General features: G+C 38.0%; 1 protein-coding gene across 5 annotated transcripts in view; it reads right to left on the bottom strand.

Moving 5' to 3' along the window:
* nckap5l (NCK-associated protein 5-like) overlaps positions 1-24,402 on the bottom strand; it is a 36,003-nt gene that overhangs the window by 1,940 nt on the left and 9,661 nt on the right. For 2 of the 5 annotated variants that reach the window (XM_055188130.2, XM_055188133.2), the window contains exons 2-11: positions 11,579-11,707; positions 11,440-11,508; positions 11,232-11,270; positions 10,939-11,058; positions 10,529-10,618; positions 7,123-10,208; positions 6,027-6,162; positions 5,662-5,737; positions 2,820-3,119; positions 432-580 (exon numbers count right to left, since the gene is read on the bottom strand). In XM_055188130.2, coding sequence (XP_055044105.2) covers positions 432-580; positions 2,820-3,119; positions 5,662-5,737; positions 6,027-6,162; positions 7,123-10,208; positions 10,529-10,618; positions 10,939-11,058; positions 11,232-11,270; positions 11,440-11,508; positions 11,579-11,698 — 4,185 coding nt within the window. In that variant the 5' untranslated portion in view covers positions 11,699-11,707. Of the gene's footprint in view, positions 1-431; positions 581-2,819; positions 3,120-5,661; positions 5,738-6,026; positions 6,163-7,122; positions 10,209-10,528; positions 10,619-10,938; positions 11,059-11,231; positions 11,271-11,439; positions 11,509-11,578; positions 11,708-16,933; positions 17,318-17,393; positions 17,743-24,402 lie in introns of those variants that run through there. The other 3 variants (XM_055188134.2, XM_055188132.2, XM_055188135.2) reach the window with 3 other exon arrangements.

Below are 24,402 nucleotides of genomic sequence, written 5' to 3'. Positions count from 1 at the left end.
CAAACAATAAACAAACAACAAACAAACAAACAAACAAAATGGGGAAAAACGTTTCATTATATATTTACTTTAACCACTAAATTTTACCACTGAAATATGGATATTTCTCTTAAAAAATACAACATTTACAAATTTTACAAATTGCGTTTTTGTAAAGGAATTTATGTTAGAGATCAGAATCAGAATGACTATCAAACATAAAGGCAGTTAAAATAAATCATTAAATCTTTTTAACTTCCGCCATCTAGTGGATAAAAGCGGTTACACTTTCACTTTGAAATTCGTCCAGAAAGGCGTATTTATTAGTTAAATATTAACTCATAATTGACGAGATAACTCGTCAATGGCGGTGAATAAGTTAATAAAACACTAACATGGATGTTGTTCATTGTTTTATGATTCTAGACGAGATTTAATAAATTGATCCTCACCCTCTTAAATGAACTTTTATGGCTGACTGGCTCTACACCATCTCCAACACCAAGATAAACCTCCGATGGCTCTCCTGATGCTTTGAGGTTAGGAAACGTCCAGTTTTTGGTGGGGCCTATTTTCATAGGTGCTCCACAGATATCAGTGCCTGGAAAAGAAAATCAAAGCTGATTATTTAGAGAGGCAAAGGAAACTGTCATGATTTATGCATTACATTTTATATGTATCCATTTGGCATACGCTTTCATCCAAAGCAACTTAAAAGTGCATTACAAGGTATACATTTTTTATTAGTATGCGTGTTCCCTAGGATTAAAATCCATGAAATTTTGCGTTGTTAACAAAATAGTCTACCAAATGAGCTAAAGCAACACTTAAAATAACTTACTCTATACTCAAAACTGAGTAAAGTAACTAAGTAAAGAGCAAGTATTTTGACCATTCATGTGATTTTGCAATGAGTATAAAATTAACATCACAATTAAATTACAATAATCAAGACGACATTTAGTAGGGGCAAAAAAGTTGGTCAAAATTACTTTTAATATGACAGTTGCCTTCTTAAAAAGTCTTTTTTTAGTAGCACACTGAGTTGCCTTATGACCACAGAAAACATGTTAAGAGCTCAGATGCAAAAGCCGCTAAAATGCTACCTCCGTCAAAAACAGTGTTGGGGAAAGTTACTTTTAAAAGTAATGCATTACAATATTAAGTTACTCCCCAAAAAAGTAGCTAATTGCGTTACTTAGTTACTTTTCATGGAAAGTAATGCTTACGTTACTTTTAGATTACTTTTGCATTACTTTTTCTTACTTGGCTGAGGCTTGATCTCTTTCAGGACTTTCAGGTGTTTTTTATGATCGCAAAAATGTCGAGCTCTGACCTGCTATCTCTGTTTCTGACTCCTGTTCCCACTCAGGTGCACAGAGTGCGTAATTCTGTGTTAATATGTTCAGTTTAATTCAGTACATTATTATATTAAACTGTGGAATTTCCACTGTATTTTCCAGACTATAAGTCACACTTTTTTCCATAGTTGCCTGGTCCTGCGACTTATAGTCAGGTGCGACTTAAGGGCGATTTATAGTCGTGCGTAAGTTTGCGTAGCTCTGCTTAGCCTGACGTGCACCTCGCAAAAATTTTAACAGCGCGTCAGTTCTACGCGGACCGGAAGCGCTGTGATTGGTCCACCAGAACCCCTCCCGTCAGGTAAAAAAACTGCGTCATAGGTATTTCCGTTTGCGACGGTGAAAACAAAGATGAGCCAAGTTGAGGAGTGATTTAACTCAAACTGCAACAAAAGTCGCTGTTTATTTACTTCCATCATTGCTGGTCTTCTCAAATCATACACAACAAGTTGCTGTTTCTTCTTCATTTGTGGGTTAACTTGCCAAGCTTCTTCTTCTCTGACAGTCGCGCTGCTACTGTGGTTACACGCGTGGATACTGCCTACCAGCGGTTTGCGCGTGTGTTTGCACGTCGACGTGGAGGACGACGCAAAAGTATAAATGAAAACCGACGCGGAACCTACGCCGTAGGACCTACGCTCGACTATAACGAGCCTGTTATGTCAAAATTAATTCATACTGACTAACATGAACCAAAAGAAAACATTACCGTCTACAGCCACGAGAGGGCGCTATATGTTGCTTCTGTAGCCTACCCCTGAAAAAAAACTGTTAACTGAAACATTAACTTAAAGACAATGGAGAAAGACTTAACAAACAAATTGCCTCCCAAAAGAATAATAATTTTATAAATAGATGCGATTTATAGTCCAGTGCGACTTATATATGTTTTTTCCTCTTCATGATGCATTTTTTGACTGATGCGACTACTCCAGAGTGACTTATAGTACAGAAAATACGGTATATTAGGATATTGACCAAATTTCGAACCTTTTACTTTGCCTTTTATACTGAAAGGACAGTGAAGAGCAACTGGAGACTTCTTTATAAGTGGAAAATTTGAGTCAAATTTGTTAAATACCAATGAAATGGTTAAAGTGACATTTGTCAAAGGCATTTCAATTACTGACTAATAACCTTTTCATTTACTTTAAGTGTAACTACTACACTTAAACATAAGAGGCTCATTTACAAAAAAACATTTCAGGCGCACCTCTAGGGTTTTTTTTTTTTGTTGCAGCTGAGCTCTTCAAGTAACAGGGCAACAATTTGTAACATATCCACGAAAAATTCCAGGTCTATTACATTTTTGAGAGATCTCTGCTCCAAAATGGTTATGGCTGAGTAGTGTAATATTCCACAAGCACTTTAAAATTGAACACAATAAAAAATCCATCATATCATATTTCCATACGGATGGTCAAGTTCAACAAGTTCAATTAAACAGAAATCGTTACAAAGCAAAAGTTGAATTCATACCATCATGCACAATGTTTGCAATCTGGCTGGCTGGAATCTTGTTTTCCAACGTGCTGGTGTGATGATCAATATCCTGACTCCCCATATAATCCTCTTCTAAAGAGGACAGCTCTCTCTCCAAAGTCCAGGCCTTATGGGAGATTTTTATCCCTGAGCCATGTTTTCCCTGGGAAAGAGAAGGGTCGCTCTCCCCGTGGGTCTTTCCTTTGGGAATGCTTTTGCAGCCGGCATTTGCACTGTAGTCGGGAAGCGGAAACGTGCCAATGCCACTGTCAAGGGTATGTGTGGAGATTCCAGAACCTGCAAGAGAGGGTTTGAATTTAAAAAATAAAACAAACATGGTCTCGCACTATGCTTTGACTGATTTTATGATTTTTACTTGCATTTGGCTGTCGCTTTAATCCAAAGTGACGTAGGGCCCTATCATACACCAGGCGCAATTCAGCGCAAATCGCAACGCAAGTGTTTATTGCTAGTTTCAGCCCAGCACAGTTGTCATTTTTACGTTCAGTGTCACGTTATTAAAATAGCAATGATATTTGCGGCCATTTTTGCAACCATGGGCATTCTGGTCTGAAAACGAAATGAGCATACATGAGCATATTCATGAGCATACATCAGCAATTACACATGTTTAGGGGAATAGGGCATTATTAATATGCCATGTACACGGCAAAAAATGATTTTCAAGAAAAAAAAATCTTAGTATCCCCGTCTTGTTTTCAGCAAAAATATCCAAAAATTCCCAAATTAAGATGCTTTTTCTTCAGGATCAAAACTACCCAGGAAAATAAGTCTAGTTTTTAGACCAAAAACATCAAATTTAAGTGATTTTGTGCATAAAACGAGGAAAAAAATCTGCCAATGGGGTAGGCAAATTTTTCTTGAATTTAGTGTTTAAGAAAAATTTTCAAGATTTTTTTTAATTATCCCATTGGCAGATTTTTTTGCTGGTTTTGTGCACAAAATCACTTCAATTTGATATTTTTGGTGTAAAAACTAGACTTATTTTCTTGGGTCGTTTTACTCATCAAGAAAAAGCATCTTCATTTAAGAATTTTTAGATATTTTTACTGAAAACAAGACAAAAATACTAAGATTTTTTTTCTAGAAAATATTTTTTTGCAATGTAAGGTGGTATGTGCTACAAATGGGTTAAAGGAATAGTCTACTCATCTTCAACACCAAAACATGGTATCACCTCAACCAAGAACTGCCGAATCATCCCTCTGTCATCTGTGCGTGCGCACGCAAGCACCGGAGCGCGCTGCGACGCTACGATAGCATTTAGCTTAGCCCCATTCATTCAATGGTACCATTTAGAGATAAAGTTAGAAGTGACCAAACACATAAACGTTTTTCCTATTTAAGACGAGTAGTTATACGAGCAAGTTTGGTGGTACAAAATAAAACATAGCGCTTTTCTAAGCGGATTTAAAAGAGGAACTATATTTTATGGCGTAATAGCACTTTTGGGAGTACTTCGATTCGGCGCAGTAACACCCTCCCTCTCCCATTATGAGAGTGAGAAGGGGAGCGGACTTTTCAGGCGAGTCGAAGTACTCCCAAAAGCGCCATCACGCCATAAAATACAGTTACTCTTTTAAATCCGCCCAGAAAAGCGCTATGTTTTATTTTGTACCACCAAACTTGCTCGTATAACTACTCGTCTTAAATAGGAAAAACGTTGATGTGTTTGGTCACTTCTAACTTTATCTCTAAATGGTACCATTGAATGAATGGGGCTAAGCTAAATGCTATCGTAGCGTCGCAGCGCGCTCCAGCGCCCACGCGCACACACACAGATGACAGAGGGATGACTCAACAGCTCCCAGTCAAGGTAACAACATATTCCAATATTGAAAATGAGTAGACTATTCCTTTAACCACTATCAATAAGTCAACCCGTGGATTGGGTGCACCGCCGGGCCAGGGAGTGTCCCACATTGTCCCTCAGAAACATACACCTTGTCCCCCCTTGGGCTTATTAGCAGGTGGTCACCCTAGACGTTAGAAGGAGTAAAGAGCAGCTTCACCTGTAGCCTGGTAATAATTAAATGTTTTGCTTTAAACAAATGGAAAATTGCATTTATTTTTAATTGTTTTTTGTTTAATGCTACCTCACAGATTTATTGTAAGAACATTTTTTTTTTAAGAAATAAGGACCTTTTTTTTACAAATAAAGTGGTTTTAGAGTACAAACCTTTTCTTGCATATTTGTAAATTATCCTTTGAGATTACAGTGATCATGTAGGCTATCCATACATTTAAGCAATTTAAAGCCTGCTAATTTTACTTCAATGACTGAAAGAAAAACCAAAGGTTTTAAGACAAACTGGTGGTCTTCTTCCTCCGCTTAGTTGTTTAGTTTACAAATTCCAACATCTCAATAGGGTATTGGCAGGGGATGAGAGATGAGACTGTCATTGGTTTATTGTACGTTACACCCCAAACACACCCAATACTCATTACAAGAATAAGAGCAACCGTTCGTTGTTAAATTAGCAAAAGTGGATTCGGACACACCCTTTTAGGCTGTGCGGCGTGCGCTTTAGACCATGTGCTTCGATTGTGAAAATAGGGCCCTTACAGTGCATTACAAGGTATACATTTTATCACTATTCATCTTTCCTTGGAATCATACCTTTAACACCCAAAACATAGTCAAATACATCTACCATGCAGCTGTTGCTAAGCATGAATCACTTTGACGCGCCTAGATAATTCATCATCTGTGACTGTAGAGCCAGGTTATAACCTGTTTAATGTGGCTACAAGTTAACCAATAAAAATTCCACGCCACTGGAAACACTGAATGCCACACATTGTAATCATTCTTTACCTGCAAAGTGTTCATGATGAATGTTCTCAGCCAGGTTGTCATCTGATGTAACATCTTTACTCAGTAAAGTAGAAACCTGTGAATGTGTCAATTATTAGGTTATGTCCACTTAAGTAATTACAAACCAAAAAGTATATTATATGTGACCCTGTCTGTAAAATCCAGGCCAAAGTCTTATCGCCTAATTCTCAGATCAGGAGCATCCAAGTTGATTTCAATCTTTGACATGACCTTACCAAGTCAATATTAAAGATAAAGGTTATATTTTTACAGAATATAAGAACCACAAAAAAAAACCGTTAGCTGGGATTTCACAAGCAGGGTCACATATTAGTAAATCATCTATTGGTGATAAATGATTTTACCTTTTGCATGTCATCACTGCTTCGTGTCTGAATGGCAATGCCAGAACTCTGGTGACTAAATACAGGTCTGGATTTACAGTCAAATGAGAGACGCCGATGTGCCATGCTGATGGCCCCTGTGTCCTTCCCATCAACCCTAAAAGAATGAAAATATTGAATAGTTTATTTCACATTAGATGGCTCCGACATGGCTCTCAAATTGTACCCTGTCTATTACAACCCCAACCCCATAACCCACTAAATTTCTCAAGTACACCGATAAGAATACGCAACTTTCAAACCAGTTGACTCGAAAGCCATGTTCAAATTAAGCAAATTAATGCAGTCTTAAAGCACAACTTTCATTCCTGTTTTTAAAATGTGTATCTGATGTAATGACGTTCATACATTTTCAGTTGATACAAAGTAAGGATGCACTGATATATCAGCCTATATTCGACGTTGGCAGAAAAAGGATTTATTCCAACCAGCGTTGTAGTCGAGACCACCTAAACCGAGACCAAGACAAGACCAGAGGGTGACAAGACCACGACAAGACTGAGACCAAAGACAGACCAAGACCAAAACCATCAAACAATGGATGGAATTACATCTTGGATATTGTGGGCCTTTGAATTAATTAGTTGACAGATTGCATCGACAAATCAAATAAGAAATAAGTCAATGATTGTGTTTAAAGCCAAAAAACTTTTTTTCATCCAATCACAACAATGATGATAAAACATAAATCAAACCATGGACCAGCAATTTAGTGTAATTCACGCAGTTGTGGTCTCGATCGGTCTTAAAAATAAAATCCTGAGACCACTAAGTCTGAGACCAAGACGAGACCGACACCAAAGACATTCGAGATCAAAAAAATAGTCTTGAGACCAGTCTCGAGTACTGTAACTTTAAATCCAACTATTGGACATCGGCCGATTGTTTAAAAACATCCAATGATCAGGACAGATTACATCATGTCAATGCTGTGTGACTTGGGTAGTTTGAATAGGGTCATATATCTGTTTCTAAGTAATTGAATATCGGTATAGGTGCAGAAAGTTGGTGCATCCCTGAAACAAAGCATAAAATCTATATGTTGTTCTGTACTAACCGGTTAAGCAGTTGTTGCATGAAGTTGTCAGACGGCACTCCTCTGTACATCACAGACAGCTGTCCTTGGGCCTGGTCCATCACCACCTCGCAGGAATGTCCTTTTCCTTGTCGGTCCAAAGCCACTCCATTCACATAAGCCCGTTCCTCTTCAAGAGCTTTATGTAAGCCCTCAGCCTTCTCGATCAGCATAGAAATGTTCAAGCTCTCACCCTCTGGTTTTCTAGCAGCCCCCTTGGAATCCTTAGAAGATATATTGAGTTTCCATTCTCTCTTGTCATCTTTAACTTTTGATGATTCTGGTTTTCGGCTAAGAGCCGGCAGCTTACTCTTTCTCAGGCCAAACCAGCTAGCGATTCCGTTGGAAGCCTTTTGCTTGACCTCAACCATTTGCCCTTTATCTTGTTCTTGCAATTTCAGCATGTTTTCCTCAATGCCTTTCATGACCTTCTGTTCAATAGAAGACTGTAGACTGGGGACAGAGTGTCTCTTTTCTTCTGCTACTTCTACTGGCCTTGGTGGTGGAGGAGGAAGACTCTCTCCATAGGAATTCTTCTTCTTATTGGCCCTGAGATGGCTCCTGTCTTCAGATTTTGACATGTACCGCTGAAACTCCTGGGTAGGTTTCCCATCTCGGTTCATAGAAGGTGGAACAGTTTTGGTTGGTGACTTAAGCTGTATTTTACTGGGGCTACCACTGACATTTTTTCCATTGTATGAAAGGCTATGTGGCGTTGTATTTTTAACATAGGTGCGCAAAGCCTGTGCAGCCTCCAAGTTGGCAGATGGTGGATGCATCTTTGATTTTGGGCTGTCTTGCTTGGCTATGAATGTTCTGGGAGATTCATGTTCAGGTTTAGATACTAACGTGCTAGAGGGAAGAGACCTGACCACTTGCTCGCCATGCTGAAAAGACCCTTGTTTGGGGAGAGCACCATCAAGATAACCTGAATGATATGATTTATCATCATTGGTTTCTGTATTTTTCGGAAGTCTATATTCTACTGATTTACAATCGGAATTTCTGTCAGCAGTTTTGATTTTCTCTTGGGGATGTGCTACTATACTAGCTGTGGACTGAACCTCTTTCTTCTCTGCAAGCTGGGGACAAGCTGTTGATTCCTCCGGGTTCCTTAATTTACCAAGGGCAGCCAACCTTTCTTTAAACGAATGGCTCGATTCACCCGAATGCCTTCCGATCCCTGATTTTTTAGGAACAGGAGGTGGATCGTTCCTTTTGAAAGGTGATTCTCTGTTTTGTGTATCAGCATCAGTTTCGCTTTTCTCTTGGCTTCTGGAGCGTGTGCTGATCCCACTTTGAACTTTCTGGGATGTTGACTGAGTAGGTAGACTCCGAACTTGCTTATGCCAGACTGGGCTCTCCGAGCTGTCCTCTTGATCTGAAAAATCTGATTCTGGCGAGACATCTTTCTGCTTGAGATTTGTCGGCCGTTCCATAACAAATTTCGACTGCTTCACTTTTACTCCTTCACTACCAGGGCTAGAATTGCGAAGAGAAGAGCTCACTTCCCCGAGTAACTGGGATACATCTGTACTACATGTTTTGGAGATATCTGAGACGTTTTCATAATGTGGTATTTTTTGAGGGGTCCTCTGAACGTGAGAACTTTGTGTAGGTTTGGCTACGCGACTGGTTTTAGGTATACCACAACTAAGTTCTTTTGTCAGCGGTGTGGGAACATCTTCGGGCTGGGGTGGAGATGTGGGCGCAGATTGAGACTCTGATTTAGAAGCAGGCAGCTGTCTTTGCCTCTCTGTTGTGGTGGCCTTTCGTGTGGCTACAGGCGACTGGTGAACCTCATAGTTGTTGCTTCGGCAAGGAATCTTTGAGCTACGCGTCAACTGAGGACTGAGACGAGGTGGAGTAGGTACTGCGGTACGTTCATTAAGAGTGGGTATCTTAAGGAATTTGAGCAGTTTGGAGGGTGAGGCCTTGACCTCTCTAAGGCAGGAAACTTGACTTGGGCTGACCGCAAGTTTTGATCTACAGGTCTGAGGATCGGATGGCGTGCTGTCTTTCACGGGAACCGAGATGTCATCTAACACTTTTGAGGCGGTGTGATTTTCATTAGGAGAAAATAAAAGACCTTTGTGAACCATTTCATTGCTTTCCATCTCACAGTGTGCATTCTGTAAATTCTCTTTGAGTCCAAGAGTAGGCAGCTTTGAAGCGGATATGTTGCCTCGACAGAGATAGTCCGTGTCATCTTTTACTGCAAGCTCTTCACTGCCACGGTCCTTCTCAAGTCTCTGTGGCACTACAGCGTTTAAGTGCTTCAGATCAGAGTCCACGTCAATTACGCTGTCGTCACAAATTGTGTCATTGCAAGTGCTGCCACTAGACCTGTTTGACATAGACTCGAGCAGAACGTCAGATAACCTATTCTTGTCTCTTGTGTCTACTGAAATATGATCAGAAACCGGTCTAGTCTGATCTCTTTCTGAGATCGACGAACGCGAGCATGAATCCGGAGCTTCTGACTGGTGGGAATCTATAGATGGACCTTGTTCCGCTGAAAGAGCAGACAGGTCAGCAGATGTCCTATTTACAAACAGTTCACTTGTACCTGCAACAGGCTTCACAAGGCTCTGCAAGTCCGTATTCTCCTGAAAATCAGGCCGAGACAGATTGAGGTTATCAATAGTGATAGGTGATGAAGTGCAACAGTTGTGGCTACTCTTCGTTAAGCTCACAGAGTCTTTATTGGACAGCATCAGGCATGTGCTACAACTACCACACTTTACATTGCTGTGCTCTCCTCCATTCAAATGCTGATGTGTGCAAACATCTGGACAGGAATGGGAACAATGTGCTTTGGGTGCATTGCACCTGGACGAACTGTCTCTGCAGGCTAATACGGCCTCTTTAGAGGCAAGAGCCTGGCTGTAGTCACAGATTGAAGGAATGCCAGAGGAACGATGGTACCGAAGCGGATCTGTTTCTTCAAGCTTGCGGAGGACTTCCAAGATGTGTGCTTTCTTTTTCAAGAATGGAGACATGGCCTCCATGGAAGTGGATGAACCCTGGGTATCAGGTATGTAATTTTGTGCACATTCACTGGGTCCCTAAAAAACATAATTACATATTATTACTTATAGGGGCGGTTTCCCGGACAGGGTTTATCCTTGTCCCAGACTAAAACGCATGTTTGAGCTGCCTTAATATAAAAACATCTTACACTAACCCATCAGTGACATTATTTTGTCTAAAGATGCACACCTGCATTGCTTTTTTGTAAGGTATGTTTGTACAAACTACTTAAATGTCATAATATAACTAAGGCCTAATCCTGGATTAATCTAAACCCTGTTCGGGAAACTGCCCCATTAAAAAGATTTAACAAAAATTGCTGCTTCGCATTTTTTTTATTGTATATAGATTTTACCTTTGCCTGTGGATTTCTCTGAGCCTCTATTAGTTTGTTAGATTCACTGTGTTGCAGCTCGCCGATGTGGTCCAAACAGGGTCCTGGCTGCTTTGATAAAACACAATCAGGTTAGCTTTAGGCATCTTGTTATATGAATCAGTTATTGGATTATATACAACACAATGCACAACAAGGGTACTTTTGTTCCCTTTTAGTCACATAAACAATTGCTGCACAAACAGACTAAGAAAATTAAACAGGAAAATGTTAATTGAGCAATTTTCTTTAGTTTGCAAACAAACGTAATAGGACATCCCTGTGGGGTTTAAAGAATGCTTTGCGAAAAACACAGCATTTAAAAAACAACACGAATAGCACAGTGCATGATTTCTGTTATGATATTTTTAATCATACGTATAATCAGTTACCTGCTGGTGTACACATGACTGACTGTGTAATTTCTCCTGTAGGAGTTCACACAGGGTTCGGTTCTGCCTCTCCAAATCAAACACCCGCATTTTCAGCTTAATGCATTCCTCTCTCAGATCCTACGGCATAAATTTGTGTTTAATACATTTTGCAGATTATATTGCTAAAATGCCAGGTTAACAATATTGTAGGGCTGTCAACGTTATCTGAATTCTTTGTATGCCAAACTGAATTATTACACAAGGTCCAAAGAATTGAACACGCTACGATGCATAAAATATACTGCTTTTACCTTTTGATTGAGCAATGCTTGGACAACATGGTTGGCCACCTAAAAACAAAGCACAGGAATTTAAACATTAAAATACTTTACTAATCCTTAAAACCACGAATTAGAAAACTACTTGGCTCTCGGCATTAGCCAAAACCGTTGCAAATCTTCATTACAGAAAATGCACTAAGTGCAGAAAACCATATTTATCCTGTCAATCAAAACCCACCTCATCCAGGCATCGCTCATATGCTTCTCTCTGACTCTCATTTGCCAGGGAAAGAGCAGAATTCTCAGCCTGAACAAAATAGGAACAGTTAAACACAAAGTCAATACGAGACCGAAATCAAACGGAAATAAACACTTACCTGAAGTTCCTTCACTCTCTCCAGAAGCTCACTGCTACTCTCTTCCTCTAGATAGGACTCAAGATCCCCCTCCTCAGACTCAAAGTCCTCATCCACTCGATTTTGGGCCTCTTCCGACATTGTTTATACCTGACAAAGAAGACAAATATGTTTGTTTATTGGACTATTCCTGGACATCCGCTTAAAGGCACTTTGGATAAAATTGTCCAACAATGCTTAAATGGAAACGTTATTCATAGTGCCTAAAGTGGATGTACATAAATATTTATGTGTCAAAGGGACATTCCACTTTTTTGAAAATATGCTAATTTTCCAGCTCCTCTAAAGTTGAAAATGTCATTTTTACCATTTTGGAATCCATTCAGCTGATCTCCAGGTCTGGCAGTATCACTTTTAGCATAGCTTAGCATAATCCATTGAATCTGATTAGACCATTAGCATCACGCTCAAAAATCATCAAAAAGTTTATATCATGTACTAAGACCGACGGAAAATTAAAAGTTGAGTTTTTCTAGGCTGATACGATTAGGAACTATACTCTTATTTTGGGGTAATGATCAAGGACTTTGTTGCCGTACCATGGCTGCAGCAGGTGCAATGATATTACACACTGCCAGAAAATAGTCCCCTGGTATGAGAGTATAGTTCCTAATCGTATCGGCCTAGAAAATCGCAACTTTTAATTTTCCGTCAATCTTAGTACACGATGTTACTACAGAAGAGTCAAGTTTTAAATAGGAAAAATATCCAAACTCTTTGGTTAATTTTTGATTGATGCTAATGGTCTAATCAGATTCAATGGATTATGCTAAGATATGCTAAAATTGGTACCGCCAGACCCAGAGATCAGCTGAATGGATTCCAAAACGGTAAAACTCAAATATTTAACTCTAGGGGAGCTGGGAAAATGAGCAGGTTTTTTTTAAAAGTGGAGTGTCCCTTTAAATCATGTTCTGCTATCCCAAAAACAATATGCAGAAATAACATAAGCAAACCATATATAGTTTGATACACTGAGAAAGTGTTAAAGCTGTCAAAATCTTGCCGTTTTACGCATACCAAACAGCATGACCCAATGAGCATGAATTTGGGGCAGGATCTGTTTCACCAATTCTGGCAGACAATGGCAATGTTTGGGAATTACACACTTTAAATTATCTATTCTTAGTTTTAAACCCTTATCCACTTAAACCACAACTGACTGAGCAAGTTGTATACCAGCTTTCTAAACAATCTTTTGTACCTTACAAGCTGAACCGCCTTTGTATAATATTGTAAAGACTGAGACAGTTGAGACTGTAAAAACAGATCTAGTGTCCCAGATCTAGTTTACATTAACAGTGTCCTCAGAGCGGATTACACAGAAGAGGTTTGAAGACACCGGAGGATTCCTATCGTCATGCGACCTACTGACTTACTGACCGGGTCACAGATCTGGTTCTTCCTGACCTGCATTCAAACTTAGGAGGAGTAGTATTGAGCCATGTGATCTAGTGTATGATGCAGTATCATTCTCACATGTCGGATTTGAAGTAAAACCATATATAAAAGAACGGCTTAGCAAATCACTGTGTGGTTTTTAGGATGATTTATGTATGGCAGGGTTCCCACAGTCTCGAATAGTCACACTGCCCAAAGCAAAAAGTCTGGACTGACTGACATATAAATAGTTGTTGTTATAATTTCATAAATTTGATAGAGTACATTTTTGTAATTTACTAAATGTAAAGAACATTATTTAAAAAATATCGTAAGGTCATGTCAAAGATTGAAATCAATGTGTTATGAAATGTAACTTTATGCTCCTAATCTCATTAAATTATGAGATTTTAACCTAGATTTCACAGACAGGGTCACATATTTTTTTTAAAGCTTAGACCACCTAGAAACTGTTTCATGACTTTCTTATCGCAATTTCTTTAATGCTAACAAATTATAATGCATCAAATTTCCAGTAGATTTCTTTCATCCACCCCTTCCCATCAATGCACTATAGCACAAATGTGACCTTCATAGTGAACACCGGATGTAGTTGACGAATGGACTATCATTGCCAAACTGAATCTAAAAATCAATACGCATGTTCATGGGACTCATTTATAATTGATCCTCTAAGCATTTTGTGTGCTCACTTATGTGCCAAGCCTATGTATAGACGCCAGACTCTTTGCGAGTGAATAGTTTAAATGGAAACTCCATATCTGGAAGTAAATGAATACAAAGCTTTCTGGGGCCAGAGGGCTGACAGGGTGCGGAGGGTCAGAGAACACTGTACTGTTTTAACAGTAAAGGATGGCACTGGCGCAAGCTCGAGGCTACTCTATACAATTGCAAGCTCTTATAGAGCATTGCAGTGCCAGGAGGATCCCTTCACATGATAAACTCTATTCATAAAGACATGGGACAAAATCTGTACTATATAACTGTAGCACATTTAGCTGTATTTCATCTTATCCAAAACATCTTACAGTAAAGGGGATATAGCCTATACCAGTGATTCGTTCGTTTTTAATATATATTACATTTATCTCCCTTAAAAACCCTTAAGAAGTTGTGAATGTTTCCCCTAAAATATTTAGCTGCCAATGTGCCACATTTTAAAGGGGACATATCGTGAAAATCTGACTTTTTTCATGTTTAAGTGCTATTAAATTGGGTCCCTGGTGCTTCTATCAACCTAGAAAATGTGAAATATATAAACACAGTAACTTAGTTTTGGTAAACCATTTTCTGCAATCATGTGAAAAAATAGGTAATTGAAATTTGGCTCCCCTTGTGATGTCAGAAGGGGATAATACCGCCCCTTAATCTGCCCTATCCAACCAAGTCACTACCATTTAGTGCAGAGATCAGCTCATTTGCATTTTAAAAGACACACCCAAAAAGGCACATTTCATTTCGCTCACTTCTACAAAGTTTCAATTTTAACATGCCATAATAAATTGAATATATATTAAGGGTGTCACGGTTCTCACAATCCTCGATTCGATTACATTTTCGATTCTAAGGCCACGGTTCGATTCGATTCTCGATTTTTTTTTTTTAACCTTTTTTTAAGCACAAAAAATGCTATGCCATTTTTAGACTACACTTTTATGAAATCTAACCTTGAACCCGGAGATGCCCTGCCATGTTAGTTGTGCTGCCAATGGAAAAATATGGTATAAGCTAGTGATGCTCCGATCAATGCCGATCTCCGCTAAAAATACGTGGTCGATCACTATTCTGAATCGGACAGCCGATCTTATTCACAGCTATTTCATGTACTATGGGTTTTAATCAGTCCTTATCAATCTAAAATCATTGTTAGTTTGAGTCGTTTATAACATGCATTTGAAAAAGCAACACTCATCAAACATAATTATTAAACATATTTTTTATTATCATAAAAATACGTGAAAAGGTTTGAGGAACAGCAATATAAATATATCCCTAAGACATTTCCTGGAGCTGCGTGTCATCATTGCTGCGTGTGTATTGTTCTTCGTCTACAGCGCATTTTGAGTTTCTGCACGAGATCGCCCCCTAGCTTTTGGATGTAGTGGCATTTCGCCGTAATTCATTGAGAAGCATAGCAAGCATTATCGGCTGATCGATCGGAGCATCCCTAGTACAAGCACATACCTGATAAAACAAAACTTCCTGTCAGATGAACATTCCTGTCAGTATTTTGCACTTGGTCATTTAAACACGAGCGGGAGTAATGACGAGTTTATATGGACGCAAGCAAATATTATGTCGGAGTCCGCTGTGTGTGTTTCGCGGCAAGACGACCGGACGTGACATGGGGGCGCGGCAGCATCGACGATTCCATCTTTTAATTCAAAGTTTGAGGTTGTGACTTAATTTCGATCCATTTAAAATCGAAATTGTGACACCCTTTATATATACAGTATATATACAGTATATATATATATATACAGTATATATACAGTATATATATATATATATATATATATATACATACACACATACATACACACATACACACATACACACACACACACTAGTCAACATTTGAAGTGGATCTAAATCTTTAATAAAAGTTGTCTTAAAACCAATACCAAATTCCCGTTCTTGTCTTAGGACAACTTTGATGAACATTTATATACATATATATATATATATATATGAAGAGTTTGGTTCCAAAACGCAATAAATCCATTTTGACAAATTTTGGTAAAAACGTGTTTTCTATACCAAGAAAGTGACAAGATGAAAACAACTATTTTCTGTTACAAACTTTCACATAGCATCTTTAGATTATAACAACATAAAAAATTCAAATCCATAAGTTGATTTTCAAAGATTTATTATAAAAACTGATTATTTTTTCCACAAAATGCAATAAATCCATGACAAGTTTTTAATCAAAATGCTATAAATCGATTGAATCAATAGCCTATATAAATGTGCATTCATCTTTGCCATGTTATATTCATTTAGTTGACTAGTTGTACACACTAATTAAAAATAAAAACATTAATGTCATTAATCAAAACACTTACTTTGTCATATTAAGAACCCTGTCATTGCGGTACTTGACGTCGTCAAGTAGTTTATCGCATTTTGGGAAAAAAGGGAGAAAAGATGACAGAATAACACGGCGGATATTGGATTTTGAGTAAAATTAAGAATTTACTTGTAACTACTGACCTGATATAATACTGATTTTGGCAGTAACTCATTTTTTTCAAAAATGGCGTTTATCGCGTTATGGAACCAAACTCTTCATATATATATATATGGTATTTTGAGCAAAAAACTTCACGGACGTATTCTGGGGACACCAAAGATTTATTTGACATTTTAAAAACGTCTGGTGAAATGTCCCCTTTAAATTAAAATATGAATTTAGTCATTTTACAGTTTTAATCATAAAAAATTTAGTTTTGAAGAATACCTAAGCTTGCATTTTAAGACGCTTTACATAGCCCGTAAGGAAAAATATCCGAGAGCTATCCTGTAATACATTTAAAAGGTCTGGTTATTCTGTTCAGTTTAAACGGCAGAAAATACTCTTAAAGGGATACTTCACCGATTTAGCATTCAGCTTTGTATCTGTAGAAACCCGGCAGTATTACTGAATGACCATGTTTCCCTCCCTCATTTCCCCCTGAGAGGAGAGATATCTGCATTTTGGTTCTGCAAAAAAGTCCTCCGATGATGTAATATGACGATTTTTGCATCATCGGAGGACTTTTTTGCAGAAACAAAATGCAGATATCTCTCCTCTCAGGGGGAAATGAGGGAGGGAAACATGGTCATTCAGTAATACTGCCGGGTTTCTACAGATACAAAGCTGAATGCTAAATCGGTGAAGTATCCCTTTAAGTAGAAAAGCCAAAAACTCACCGAGAAATGAATATTGTAAAAATCCAAAGCCTTAGGCCCTTAGGTTTACACCTGGGAATAAGATGCTTTTTGGTCGAACGGATCACAAGTGGACGACGCTAATACAGGTGTAAACGGTGTGAAACTTTTTAACTTGTCCACTTTCGACCACATTCAGAGGTAGTCGAAAACACATTCGACCGGATCGCTACGCTTATGTGGTTAAATGTGTTCAAACACCCACAAAAGAGCGCCTACGGCTGCTCTCCGCCTCTTTAATTTTTTGTTTCATTTTATGAGCGTGTGAAAAGTGCGTGAGCTTATCTCATCAAATATCTGTGACAGCCCTTACGTATACATGTACAAAATATGTGCAGCATGTTTACTAACAACACAAGTAGCTCTCACATATTATTAGTGCGTGTCAACTAAAACCTGTCATTTCCCACACTCGTGTTGTAGTAATAGCAGAGGGACTCACCCATAGACCGTCCCCTCGAAGTTATCAGGACAGATGCATACATAAAAGACGGATTATAACATCAAGTGTGAACGGGAATGCGTCTCTCTCATCCACTTGTCATCCGATCGACGAAAACACATTTTAATACCAGGTGTAAATGTGCTGTTAGGCATAAAATCATAATAGATTTAAATGTGTAAATAGCAAGTTTATGTGATATCCTTCTTTGGTCTGCATATAGCTGGAGGAGCAAAAATAACTGGTATTCCTGGTTAGTACTCCAGTTTCATTCTCAAGCAAACAAAAAAAGTTTGGCTAAAACATCCGTCTGAAATCAGTGTGCCATGCTCAATTTTCATTTGTGTCTGTCTGAAAATGTAATTTGCGTCTGCCAAAAAGACAATATTAAGGACGACGCCCTTTAAGGAAGTAACATCTAACCACACCATGGTAATTACGCGATGACAAGACGGTAATAAATTTTGTTCGCATTTGTAATACTTCTGGATCAGCCAGAACCATTTCATGACTTTGTTTCATTTAACTGCACTGCTAATGATTGTTTTCCGATTGCTGTTGGCTAGGGTTGGGTCACCCTCAACCTCAAGAGATCCACCAAAAGCCTCGATCATCTTTCCCTTTCATCTATGAATCACTGGTGAGCGTTGAAAAATTAATGGGTAAGCCGATTCTGGTGAAATACAGCCTCAGAAGCGTATTTTTATCTTTAAGATAATACTTAAGGGTGTATAATCAAAAACAGCGATGACTGCTAGCAAAGATCTGTACTGTCAGTCTCTATGAGAAATTCCCCTTTACAGCTACTGTACTTTTTTTTTTTGAAGTCTACAGAAAGCTTTACAGACATGATCCAACATTCCTCAAAAGTGATGTAGCTTTATATGTTTGATAAAATAACAGAGGGCCTACAGCCTTGATAAATAAACCACTTTTTCTCAGTCCTGAGAAAGTAATGGCTTCTCCAACCTTGCATCAATACCTAAAAGCACAACCTGACAGAAGCCCTCAATTTAAACAACACGTCTAGACCATTTCATTTCATCTCCACGTGAACTAAACAGACATTCTTAGTTTCCGTCCTGAACTACCACACCTGGTCTAACCACACAACTGGTTGGCACTCCTCAATAAGGTGTGTTAGTACAACAAGGCATGACCAAGTTATTCCTCTACACCTCATATGGTGCCTTCAGGACCAGGTACAAAAACCACTGACCTATTATTTATGAAATGTCTTTTAGACGCATCATGAATGTCAAATGATTAGAAATGACAGCTAGGAATTCAAATCATGACTAACATTTTGCTGTGATCATAGCGCAACTACGCGAGCATTAGCCATACCTACAGTTAAATCATTACTAACACACTGAAGTACTCTGTTCTCACGTCCTAAGTGGAACAAGACTAATCCCCTGTGCTCTTATAAGGACCTAAGCAGATTAGCATCAGTTTGCATCAGGCTCTAAACTTAATGTTTGCGCTTTATACGGACCCATTGTGGGAATCATGTTGCTCTTTGCTGGACACGCGTGACAATCCACCTAGATTAGTAATGGGATCTTATGCGGATTAAATGGATCATTAAATATTAACTGGAGCACACAATCATATTGTATTCACGCTGGTCTCTAAATTTCAAACACATTTACTACAAAATACAGCAGTGATTGCCTAACGGGGCATGTGCTGTTTCTGTAGCTCAGTATGTAGAGTATTTTGTTAGCAGCAGTCAAGGGTTTGAATCCTAGAGAACAGACATAAAATTCCCATAAAATTGCTTTCTGTGTTCCTGGGATCGATCCCGGAATGGGGATCTAGAACATTTCCGATATCAGTCCTGGAACGCGGCCTGTATGTAGTAGAGGCATGAACAATGTGTGTTGTAGTGATGATGTGTGTGTCGTTGCAACGATATAGTTATCGTGCATCCCTTTGGGGTTTTTAATGTTCACAAAGAAAAATGTGTGCGAAATAGATGAAGCAGAAACCAAGAAGCTCCTAACTATCCACGCTAAAGCCGAGATCTTTTGCCAGCTTAATGGAATGGTTTGTGATGCGCTAGCTTATGGTTGAATCAGAAAAAATGCAAAAGGGTGAATTCTAGAGAGAGAAGACAAAGCTAAGGAAATAGGGATGCATAACGATTAATTGCGATTAATCTATAGCAGAATAAATGTTTTTGTTTACATCATATATATGTGTGTGTGTGTGAACTGTGTATAAAAATTATGTATATATAAAAACGCACACATGCATGTATAATTTTAAGATTTTTTTATATATTAAGTATTTATTATAATATAAATTATAAATTAATATGCAAATGTAAATGTAAACATTTCTCAAAAATATACATGCATGTGTGCGCATTTATCCATACAAAGTTATTATACACAGTTCCCACACATACATGATGTAAATCAAAACTTTTATTCTGCTACAGATTAATCGCTATGCATCCTTATAAAGAAACTTAACGCTACAGAAAATATTCCACCAAATGCACGATTAAATGAAATTACACTCACACCTTAATGTCACAAGTCGCCCACACATATTCCAGAATATCACTGTTGGTGTAAATGCACCAAAATTAAACGATCCTGGGATTAATCAGTGTATTTTCCAAAACCTCTATGTGAAAAGGACTTTACTGAATAAATTTATAGCTTGAATGCACTGGAAGTCACTTGGAATAAAGTGTTTGCCAAATGCATAAATGTAAATACGCCAGGGGCTAGTTTTTGTTTTCGTAGGCATGAATTCAAAATGATTTTTTGTTTACAGTGAACAGGTTAACCCATTCAGTTTTTTAAGGTAATCCAGGTTTATTCTTAATTATATATATATATATAATTATATATATATATATATATATAGTTATATATAGTTATAGTTATAGTTATATATAGTTATATAGTTATTGTGCATCAATTTGGGGTTTTTAATGGAGATCAACATTCACGAAGAAAAATGTCTGCGAAATAGATGAAGCAGAGACGAAGAACCTCCTCACTATCCACGCTACAGCCGAGGCCGTTCACCAGCTTAATGAACGGTATGTGATGCGCTAGCTTATGGTTGAATCAGAAAAATCAGAAAAAATGCAAAAGCGTGAATTCTAGAGAGAGAGAAGACAAAGATAAGGAAATTGGGATGCATAACGATTAATCGCGATTAATCTATAGCATAATAAAAGTTTTTGTTTACATCAGTAATTCTCAAAGTGTGGTCCGCGGACCACTAGTGGTCCGCCAAACCCTCCAAGTGGTCCGCCAAAAGATGACCTAAACTAGGCAAGTGTTTATACAATCGTCACTTATTTCAGTAGATTTTTAATGCACTTGCGAAACTGTGATATCAGTTCTTGCCATTCCGTTTTAATAACGTAAAAATGTATCGGTGGCTAAACCAAAGAGGAGTCAAAAGAAGGATCAAGTGTCAACTGAAAGCAGCTAAAATCCACAGATCTATTAGTTTTGTAATGTACTAGTTTTTGTTCATGTGTAAAATCCCTGTAATTTCAGTGATTTTGAACATTAAGGGGAATTTTTTTTCAGTATTTTATTGTTACCATAGTTACAACCATAGACTTCATATACCCACCACCTCCGTTTAAAACTAATGGCTCTTTGGAATGACATTAAGTGGGACCTAGTCTGTTATAGTATGTTTAATTGCATTTTTTTTTCACATGTGCAGTTTGTTGTTCATATTAAGCTGCAACTCATTTCACATTTACTTTTTCAAATGAAATAAAATTCATATAATAATTTCTGAACATAGCATTGCATTTGTTTAAAAAAAAGTTTTTGACTTGAAACAGTTGCATATTAAACTTAAACTTAGCTTGTCCTTCCTATTTTGTTGTTTTTTTGGGGAGTGTTAGAGTGGGATTTTGTTAGGTGGTCCTCAGAAAAAAATTGGAAGATAAAGTGGTCCTTGGGCTGAAAAAGTTTGAGAAACACTGGTTTACATCATATATATGTGTGTGAAATGTGTATAAAAATTATATATATATAAAAACACACACATGCATGTATAATTAAAAAAAAAGTATATATTTAGTATTTATTATAATATAAATTACACATAAATATACAAATGTAAATGTAAACATTTCTTAAATATATACATGCATGTGTGTGCATTTATCTATACAAAGTTATTATACACAGTTCACACACATATATGATGTAAACAAAAACTTTTATTCTGCTATAGATTAATCGTGATTAATCGTTATGCATCCCTATAAAGAAACTTAACGCTACAGAAAATATTCCACCAAATGCACGATTAAAATGACATTACACTCACACCTTAAAGGGATAGTTCGGCCAAAAACGATATTAAACCCATGATTTACTCACCCCCAAGCTGTACGAGTTGCATATGTCCATCGTTTTTCAGACAAACACATTTTCGGATATTTTAGAAAATATTTTAGATATTTCTGTTCATTAAATGTTATGTTACGGGGTCCAGCAATAGTCCACGACCTTCAAGTCCAAAAAAGTGCGTCCATCCTTCACAAATTAAATCCAAACGGCTCCAGGATGATAAACAAAGGTCTTCTGTGGGTAATCCGTGCGGTGTTTTTGTAGAAATATCCATATTTAAAATGTTATTAACTTTATAAACTAGCTTCCGGTAGCGCCGCCATTTTGGAGTGATGCGCATTCAGGATGAGAGCTTACGCAGCGTACAGAGTTTCTCTGCTGCTGCTCGGTGCCCCCGCCCTCCGAATTTGTCATACGTCACTAAGAAAAGTGCGTACACTACGCTAATCCTCTCTCCTGAGTCTAAGATGGCGGCGCTACCGGAAGCTAGTTTATAAAGTTAATAACATTTTAAATATGGATATTTCTACAAAAACACCGCACGGATTACCCACAGAAGACCTTTGTTTATCATCCTGGAGCCGTTTGGATTTAATTTGTGAAGGATGGACGCACTTTTTTGGACTTGAAGGTCGTGGACTATTGCTGGACCCCGTAACATAACATTTAATGAACAGAAATATCTAAAATATTTTCTAAAATATCCGAAAATGTGTTTGTCTGAAAAACGATGGACATATGCAACTCGGACAGCTTGGGGGTGAGTAAATCATGGGTTTAATATCGTTTTTGGCCGAACTATCCCTTTAATGTCACAAGTCGCACACACATATTCCAGAATATCACTGTTAGTGTAAGTGTAAATGCACCCAAATCAAACAATCCCGGGATTTATCAGTGTATTTTCCAAAACCTCTATGTGAAAAGGACTTTACTGAATAAATCAATAGCTTGAATGCACTGGAAGTCACTTTGAATAAAGTGTTTGCCAAATGCATAAATGTAAATACGCCAGGGGCTAGTTTTTGTTTTCGTAGGCATGAAGTCAGATTTTTTTTTACCGTGAACAGGTTAACCCATTCAGTTTTTAAGGTAATCCAGTACACTGAACATATTTCAGGTTTATTCTTAATAATTCAATACAATTGATAAAAAACTTTATCAACCAGTGATTGAAAATTGCTGTGGGTAAAGAAGGCTTAAATGTATACAAAAATACAATAAAACCACACATCAAACAACATCAACTGATAACGATACTTGAACCTTTGGGGTTGAAAAACAGATATATGACCCAATGATTTTCTGGGTGGTGGTGGGGGCGCATATTTTTGCTCTATATACAGTACTATCATGTTATGGAGTCAATTTCGTTGACACGCAAAACGGAGGCAAACAAGTACCCATGCCAACAAGAATCTTGGCGGTGCTCTGCTACAATGCCAGCCCCTTAATCCAGGGATTTGCTGTATAGTAAACATAGCAATAAAGCATTGTGGCATACCCTAAACAGGGCCCCAAACTCATTTGTCTGTAAAGCAGTACATTTATTGAAGCTAAGCTTCTGAGAGACTACTGTTAGTCTTGTGCATTAAAACACAAGACCTATATTCCCCCATACTTCTGAGTCATTGGCTTGGTATGATGCCCAAAGGAGAAGTCTGCTGAATGTGACTAAGACTAGAAATCAAAGCTTCGCTCTGCAGACGCGAATCTCACAAAGCATGGCAGAGTCAGACACCAGAGGCCACTGTCTGTTTTACTAGACATATCAAACATAGGAACGACACTCTTATCTGACAACGTAAAGGGAAAAGACTGAGTTTTCATAAAGATTGGCAAACAACTTGCTAAAATGAGTTAAAGGGAACTACATTAACATGACATGTATGGCAGAGTGCACATACACTGCGTTCAATTTATACATTTCTTATCAGTATCTGTGTTCCCCTCAAACCCATGAGCTTTGCATTGCTAACGTTACGCTTTGAAACCCATTGAGCCACAGAGAGACGATTCAATCAGGGAGATGGATGTAGTAGATTTTAAAAGTGCTGACATTCTTTATCCGTCTCAAAGATTCAGGCATCCATTTTATTGCCTCTCTGCAAAATGCACCACTTAAGAGCATCACAACCAAAAAAAAGACAAATAACAATCACATGCCATCCAATAAATGTATGTCATTAATTATACACTTTAACCAATTACAACAGAATGGGTGGCAGACAGGAAAAAACATTTTAATATGGCTAAATGGACAAAGCTGATCACTCCATTCATTAGTACATTTCAATATTCTTTCTATACAATCTATACTTGTCCTTTGATTTGATTCATATGCAAAAATCACAAGCTTCAGCTGTTTAGGTCACATTAATGAATACACAAATGAATGAGGAGACGTGGATTTGGTGCCTACGATTCCTTTTCTGGGGGGATTTCATACAGTTAAGAATGATATCTTGAAAAATGCAAATACGGATTTACACGAGTATAGATAAAAAGGGTTGTGGATGTTGGGGGAGGTCCTGAACGGCTCAGAGGGGTGGAATAAAGCCAGTGTGAAGGCAATCAAACAGAAGTAGGGCTCACTGGGATCCCAAAATGTGCTGCGAGCTCCGCCTGCATCCCCCACACTGGAGGAGTTATTAGGAAGC

Source organism: Misgurnus anguillicaudatus, chromosome 13 (assembly GCF_027580225.2).
Source record: "Misgurnus anguillicaudatus chromosome 13, ASM2758022v2, whole genome shotgun sequence".
NCBI classification, from domain to species: Eukaryota; Metazoa; Chordata; class Actinopteri; order Cypriniformes; family Cobitidae; genus Misgurnus; species Misgurnus anguillicaudatus.
This window is presented reverse-complemented; position numbering and strand designations above follow the sequence as displayed.